We start from the raw sequence: 7423 nt of genomic DNA, 5'->3' as shown, positions 1-7423 counted from the left end.
CTCTGTGTTGCTCGTTTGCGCCCTCTAGCTCTCGCTCTCGTGCGCTCGAACCCGTGCCCTACCTATGCCCTTGTCGCGGCAGTGACTGCTCATCGTGACAACGAAGCCAATGCTCGAGCTCTGGCTGGCCCACGACACCCTAGCACTGATCGCTCCCCTCCACTGCGGCCTGCATCGAGGTCGTACCACTCCACGTCCGGGTCTCTCGGCGCGCCCTTGGGTACCCGCTTCCTGCCGCCAAGCGCCTGCGTCCTGCAGAATCACGCCAGTCCCGGTTGCACGCTCGCCGCCCAGGAGACCTCTCAATGTTGAAGATGCCACACCGTATCCCTCCCGCAACCTTCGTCAACACCACGCCCATCGTGCACTCCCTCGCAATGCGTACCCCTCATGCCTCCCCTGGTGCGACCATCGTCGAAGTCGCTGTTGCGCCCTCGTCCTTGCACTTTCGGTTTCATCCCAACCCTCGCTCTTTGCTCCCCTATACCCTTCATCCTCGTCCTCACGCCTTCACACTCTCCCTCTTGTTCTTGCCCGCTCACCATCTCGCTTCTCTTCTATCTCGTCCCAGTCTTTACCCGAGCGCCCATATTATCGCCATTGCCCTTGCGCGCTCGCTCTCGCCATTGTGCTCCGCCATTGCACCTTCGCGGATGTCTCGATTCAGCAGTCGCGCCTACCTCGGTCGGGCCCGCAGCACGAGCCTGACGTGGCGCGACGAGGAGCGGTTATTGTAGGATGGAGGCGGGCAGAGGGTTGGACTCGTTGTACTCGGGCATGGGGTAGGAGGGGTCGAAGAGAGAGTTTTGTGGCTCCTGTGATGCGGATATGCCAGGGCCTCCTTGCGCAGGCCGGCGCTGCATGCATGATATCATGGTACAGAAAGGTAGACACGGAGCGATGTAATGATTTCTTGTGGAAGGAAATCGGCGTCAACGTCATGTATGCATTTGTCCTGTGTAACATGTAGATTGTTATTGTACTGTGCACTGAGCCTTTGACTTGACCGGTGACCCCCGAGCCCTTCATGAAGCGTGGGAACACTGGTCCAAGTAGACTTGCGACCCATGCAGTTTTACATTGGTCGCGCAGCGACCTCTTCATGACCCAGCCCACCCTAGCGACAGCGGTCGACATTCGGCATGTCTACACTGAAGACACACACACGATTACCCTACTGATTCTCCCGGGAGGGCCTGGCCCAATCAACCTGGTACGTTGTCAATGTGGTGACATATCTGCATACTCTGACTGGTGAATGACACGCCCGTCCCGATCTTGTAGACACTGAACCTCTGTCGCCACGACACGTCTCTGAATACGAGCAGACCCGCCGTGACCTCTCTCATACCCAGCCAGAGCCGTGTTCAGCGCAGCCGGGCATTCTCAGACGCCGCAACCGTTCCCGATTCCCAACCTCCGGAGTACCCGCTCGAGACGCAGGATATTGACGCGGTCCTCATCACAGCTCACTCTGATCCACTCGCACCTCTACCTTCACCTCGCGCAATGCGAACCTTCTCAAATGCGACAACCGAACTGGATTCCGAGCCAGCTCTTGGACCAACCACATCCCCGGGCGGGCAAGTCACTGGCACGCAGAGGCTCTCTCCGCTGGCGATAATGGGGCCCGAATCAGAACCTGCAGAGTCCCCAGCTTCGAAAATCCCAGACCAGCTTGCCACGTCAGCCCTGCTCGGGCTCGGGATAAATACACCGCGCACGTCGTCGTCCGACGCCCCCGAGTCCTCCGTTCCCAATCGCACGGACTGGCCGGTTGACTCACAAGGCCTCCCGACTACCCAGGCGATGTACGAGATGTTCGGCGTGCCATGGCCCCCTACAATGGAAGACGGTGGGATGAGCAACGGTTGGGACTCCGAGTCGGAGGATGGGCAGGAGGATGGGTGCGTGGGTGGACACACAGGCACAACCTGTTAAGTCGAACCACAAAGATATTCACGGCACTCTCGGTGAGCCATTTACACGCACTTACGTTGATTGAAACTGATTTGCGCCAAGCACAGGAAATACGATATTTGGTCCGAGTCTTTCCTGTCGCTGCTTCAACCGCGACGGCATGCTCAACGCGGCTATCGCGTTCACGGGCGAGGGTGTTCACGCACTGTTGGTTGACAGCTGGCTCACATTATCAAACGTGGTCATGGAATGCGGTGCGCCGGCCTGTCACCTTCCCCATGAATGAGACCTCCTCGAGTTGTATGAGCGCGCTGCAGCGCGAGCTGGTGCGAAGCCGCTGCCATCAGGCTGTGGGCCATACACTGGGCTCGGGACGGCCCGGGGTACTAACTTGAGGGACGGTCGAGTGGAGAACTGCGCGACAAACTGGAACAACAAGGGATGATGCATGGGCAGCCCAACGGCACAGGTATACTTGACGAGCACGGTGACTCGGAAGCAGGGCTACTAGTACATCTGCAGCTCGGCGCTCAGGTGCCGCTAGGTTCTCGATCACGACACCGACGACTCAGTCTAAAAACGCCAGCAATGACTCGATGAAGGTAACCGTAGTCCCCGGCTTCCCTGTGACATTGCATGACGGTTAGCATCTGTAGAGCGATCGTATACATGTACGGTTGTGTATTACATAGTAAGAGTAGTATATTGGAATGCTTTCGGATCAATGCCACTGAGACGTATAATATTTCTCGCATCATACTGCCAGTGGCAGGATAGTATTTTCGGAATGCATTCGTGAGGTATTCGCACCAGTTTACAAACCGTTCACGATGAGAGGCACGCGGCGGCGATTTGGCGCCGATTTGCGCCACATTCGCGTAGGGGGGGTTTCCTGATGGCCGAAGCTCTCGCGAAGCGCAAGGCGCTCCTCTCACGATGGATCGTCGATTCTGGCGCGTCGTCTCCGATGAGCTCGCAGCGCGAGTGGTTCCTCAACTACTCGCCGCTCGCATCACCCAAGCGCGTCTGGCTTGGCGATAAACGCTACATCCTCGCAATTGGGATCGGTCAAGTCGCGCTCACAGCAGACCTCGGGAATGGGAAGAAGCGTACTGCCCTCCTTCAAGGCGTGTACCACGTACCTGACCTGAATGGCAACCTACTCTCGGTCTCGCATCTCACGAAGCGCGGCTATTCGGTTTTTTTCACCACGTCCGGCTGTCGCATCCAGAATACCGAGGGCCAGCTTATCGGCACTGCACACGACAAGGACAACCTCTACGTCTTTGACGGCTCACCTCATGTCCCGGAGCGTGCATACACGGCAACACTTGACGCAGCCTCCACTCTTGCCGACCTTGCCTCTGATCCCTCACCCTCACTCAACCTCTTCATGGCCAAGACCGAGACCTCTCGCGCCAGTCTCGACACCTGGCACCGACGTCTTGGTCACATCAATGTTGACTCCGTCTTGAAGATGGTGAGGAAGGGGATGGCGAAAGGGATGGAGATTGTTGGCGAGATGAAGCAGCGGGTCCAGGCCCAGTGCAAGCCATGCCTCGTCGGCAAGGCAAGCCGCAAGCCAATCGCGAAGGAGTCGGATGTCGAGAACCCACGCATATTCTACCGCGTGTACTCCGACTACTGCGGACCAATGCCAACCACCGCCCGCACTGGACACAGGGGGTTCAGTACGCACATCGATGCCAAGGCTCACTACGCCGACCTTCGGTTGCTCAAAACCAAGGACGATGAGCTGGTCGAGTTCAAAGCGTACAAGCAGCACGCGGAGAACGTAACAGGCAAGCGACTCGCTTTTCTACGGACAGACGGTGGCGGCGAGTACACCTCGACGGTTTTCGAAGCCTATCTCAAGGCTGAAGGGATCCATTATGAGATAACAAATCCCTACACGCCGCAGGAGAACGGAGTCGCTGAGCGGATGAACCGCACCATCGTTGAGATGGCACGTTCCATGTTGAACGACGCTGGGTTGCCGCCATCCTACTGGGGAGATGCAGTCCAGCATGCGGTGTACATCATCAACCGCACGCCGACGCGTGCGCTGCCGGACAACATCACGCCATACGAGGCCTGGACAGGCAACAAGCCTTCCCTCGCTCACCTTCGGATTTTTGGCTGCAAGGCCTACGTCCACATCCCGAAGGAGAAGCGTAAGAAACTCGACGCGAAATCAGTTGAGTGCACCTACTTGGGTTATGCGGAGCACCGCAAGGCTTATCGCCTGCTGCACTGCCCGCCACACGGCGGAAAGCCCACGGTCATCGAGTCGCGCGACGTCTACTTTGATGAGGGCACCGAGGTTGAGCCGAGTCGCGTCGTCATTGACGTCGATCTGGTCGAGGCAGCCCCGGAGTCCACGCCACTCAAGGACGAGGCACAGACGCCGGAGGCTAGTCCCAGACGGTCACCTCGCACGACGGTGGAGGATGTACCTGATGAGGACGATGAGCCGCCGAAGCTCCTGCCTGATCCGGACGACAGTGACGACGAGGACGAACAGCCGCCCGCGCCAGCCGCGCGACCTCCATCGCGCCCAACTAGCACCGCGCCCTCACGCCGCACAGCCGCGACCTACACGCCCGTAGGCACGCCCTACCCCAATCCAGCACCGCCACCATCACTCCGACGCTCGCTTCGCACGCGCAAGGAACCGGTTCGAGACGACGACCCACGTCTCAGGGTTTCGTCATACAATCGGAAACCGAAGGAGCGGGAGGTGCAGGAGACGGGGGATGACTTGGAGGGTTCGAGTGGGCGCGTGGAGGATGCAGGTGAGCAGCCATCACGCGATTCAGTGGGCGCGGATGAGCACGCAAGGCGCGCGAACGTCAGTGACGACCCGAGGACCTACAAGGAGGCCATGTCACGCCCGGACGCGGAACGCTGGAAGGCTGCGTGCGCGGAGGAGCTGCTCTCCTTCACCAAGGCAGAGCTGTACGACGAGGTGGAGCGCCCGAGGAACCGCAAGGTCGTCGGTTGCAAGTGGGTCTTCAAGATCAAGCGCGGCCCTGACGGCGAGATCGAGAAGTACAAGGCTCGACTCGTTGCGAAGGGCTTCACGCAGGTCGAAGATGTCGACTACGACGAGACGTTTGCACCCACCACCAAGTTCTCGACCATCCGGACCCTCCTCGCTCTTGCTGCTGCACACGACCTCGAAATCCATCAGATGGACGTCAAGTCGGCCTTCCTCAATGGCGACCTCGACGAAGAGATCTATATGGCTTGCCCGCCAGGATTCGAGGATCGCCCCGACATCGTCTGGCGACTCAGAAAGGCACTCTATGGACTAAAACAGGCCAGTCGTCAATGGTACAAGAAGATCCGTGCCGAATTCGAGTCTCTCGGATTCAAACGGAGTGATGCTGACCATGGCGTCTTCTACAAGGAAGTTGACGGCTCGCTGGTGATCGTTGCACTCTACGTTGATGACATGCTCATCTTCGCAGACAAGGTCTTGGCAATCGACTCGGTTAAAGCATCCCTCAAGGAAAAGTTCGACATGACGGACCTTGGGGAAGCTCACTGGGTATTGAACATGGAGATCATCCGAGACCGCCCAAACCGAACGCTCGAACTCTCGCAACGCCAATACGTCGAGACGATCCTCGAGCGATTCGGCATGACCGACTGCCGCCCGGTCAGTACACCCATGGCGGCAAATCAAAAGCTTGCGAAGCTCGACGAGGCCGAGGTCGACGAGAAGCGTTACCAGAGCGCACTCGGTTCACTCATGTATGCGATGCTCGGGACGCGCCCAGATCTCGCCTACGCCATTGGCACGCTGAGCAAGCACGCAGCTACACCCGGAGAGGAGCACTGGACTGCGCTTATGCGCGTGTACCGCTATCTGCGCAAGACGACGGACGTGCGACTCGTCTATTGCGGGAACTCGCCAGGTGAGCTCGTCCAGGGCTATGTTGATGCCGACTGGGGGAGCGATCCTATGGACCGCCGCTCGGTCACTGGCCACGTCTTCCTGATCGCGGGAGGTGCTGTCTCGTGGTCATCAAAGAAGCAAACTTCGACTGCGCTCTCAAGCACGGAGGCTGAGTACATGGCCATGTGTAGTGCTTCGAAAGAGGCTGTATGGCTACGACTGCTGCTATCAGAGCTAGGGCAGCTGTCCCCTCTCGCTACCCTCATCCTCGTTGACAACCAGTCTGCTATGGCTCTCGCAAAGAACGCCACGTTTCACGACCGAACGAAGCACATCGCCGTGCGCTACCACTTCATCCGAGAGAAGATTGATGACGGGGAAATCCGCGTGGAGTACGTGCCGACTGGAGACCAGGTCGCTGATGTCCTTACGAAGGCACTTGCCCGCGAGAAGCACGAACGCTTTGCGATGGGTATGGGTCTTGTCACGTCCGCCGCCCGCTGAGTGGGCGTGTTGGAATCCAGGTACGGGGTTCATCGGGAGTCGGAACGTGTCGCGGCCGAGAGAGTCGGCGGCGCGATGATGGCGCGATGTGCGCGCACGGACATTCTACGTACCTGAAAGATCGATTATCATTGTCACTAAATACCGCAGTCTGCCACGACGCACCTCAGTCTTTTCGCCTCGCACGAGAGACTGAGGTGAGTAACTTACTTTACATTTCTTTTGCCTGATACTGATGTACCGAAGACGTTCCTTATTCTCTCTTACTCTAGGTACATTCAATATAGTCTTTTCGCCTCGCACGAGAGACTGAGACGTTCCTTATTCTCTCTTACTCTAGCCTACTGCGTGCTTCAACCTTCAAAAGGAAGGGGTTTGTATTATATACAGTGTCTTCAAAAAGGGGTGAGGATGATCTGTCCGTACTTTCTCCAGAAGCCGTGACCCTCAAATAATAGCAGCGGGTTCTACACACTCCCGATGACATTGGTATACCCGATTGGGCCAACGGCGCTTACCCTAGCCGTACCTGCGCATTGAAATAATCCATGCTTGATGTGCGATGCAGAGTAAATGGGGCACCGTACACGTGTAAAAATAAATGCTAGATGTGTATGGAGGCCTGTTTCAAGCTGCAGGTGAAGCATGTCGTACTGTGCAGGCGAGGGTCTTGCTGCTTAGTCAGCTGCATCCCGTAATCAAACCTGCGAAGGGAAAGTGAGACGCTTGCTGTCAAAAGACCTTCGCAGATACACGAATAGCTCCTAGGTGCGGTGGTATGCATATAATCTTATGCATCTTCGTGCAGTTGTACGCAGGGAAAGGATAACTTGTCGCGGTCGAGTCACAGACGTCACGCGCGCGTGACGACGGCAGTGCGCTGTGGCGGCATGCTCTGGAAACGCCTGGCGGCAAACCCCGAGAACCGTCACCTCCAGCTCCGGGCTCCAGCTGGAGCTCCAGAGCTCCAGCAACTTTGAACGTAGCTAGTACTATACAGAGCGGGAGGAGGAGGGAGGAGGAGGGAGGAGGACTGTTTCCATGTGCACGTGGCAACTGGCGCCGTACGCGACTCGGACACTCGACAGCGCTCAC

The 7423-nt window shown here is 57.8% G+C and overlaps 2 protein-coding genes across 2 annotated transcripts; both read left to right on the top strand.

Annotated features, from left to right (window-relative positions):
- Positions 1–1102: 1102 nt before the first annotated feature.
- On the top strand, positions 1103–1941 carry C8Q71DRAFT_863175 (uncharacterized protein; the record flags this gene model as incomplete). Its single annotated transcript, XM_047928131.1, has 2 exons — positions 1103–1213; positions 1285–1941. 2 exons carry the CDS (start codon positions 1103–1105, stop codon positions 1939–1941), a joined length of 768 nt encoding a protein of 255 aa, XP_047773058.1.
- Positions 1942–2914: 973 nt separating this feature from the next.
- C8Q71DRAFT_682685 (uncharacterized protein) lies at positions 2915–3241 on the top strand (the record flags this gene model as incomplete). The annotated part of the gene is made up of 1 exon (XM_047919773.1): positions 2915–3241. A coding segment is annotated over one exon (327 nt), but the record flags the coding sequence as incomplete, so codon positions are not given.
- Positions 3242–7423: the final 4182 nt, after the last annotated feature.

The sequence above is a fragment of the Rhodofomes roseus genome, assembly GCF_022264815.1.
Source record: "Rhodofomes roseus strain CIRM-BRFM 1785 chromosome Unknown C8Q71scaffold_37, whole genome shotgun sequence".
Lineage (NCBI taxonomy): Eukaryota > Fungi > Basidiomycota > Agaricomycetes > Polyporales > Fomitopsidaceae > Rhodofomes > Rhodofomes roseus.
This window is presented reverse-complemented; position numbering and strand designations above follow the sequence as displayed.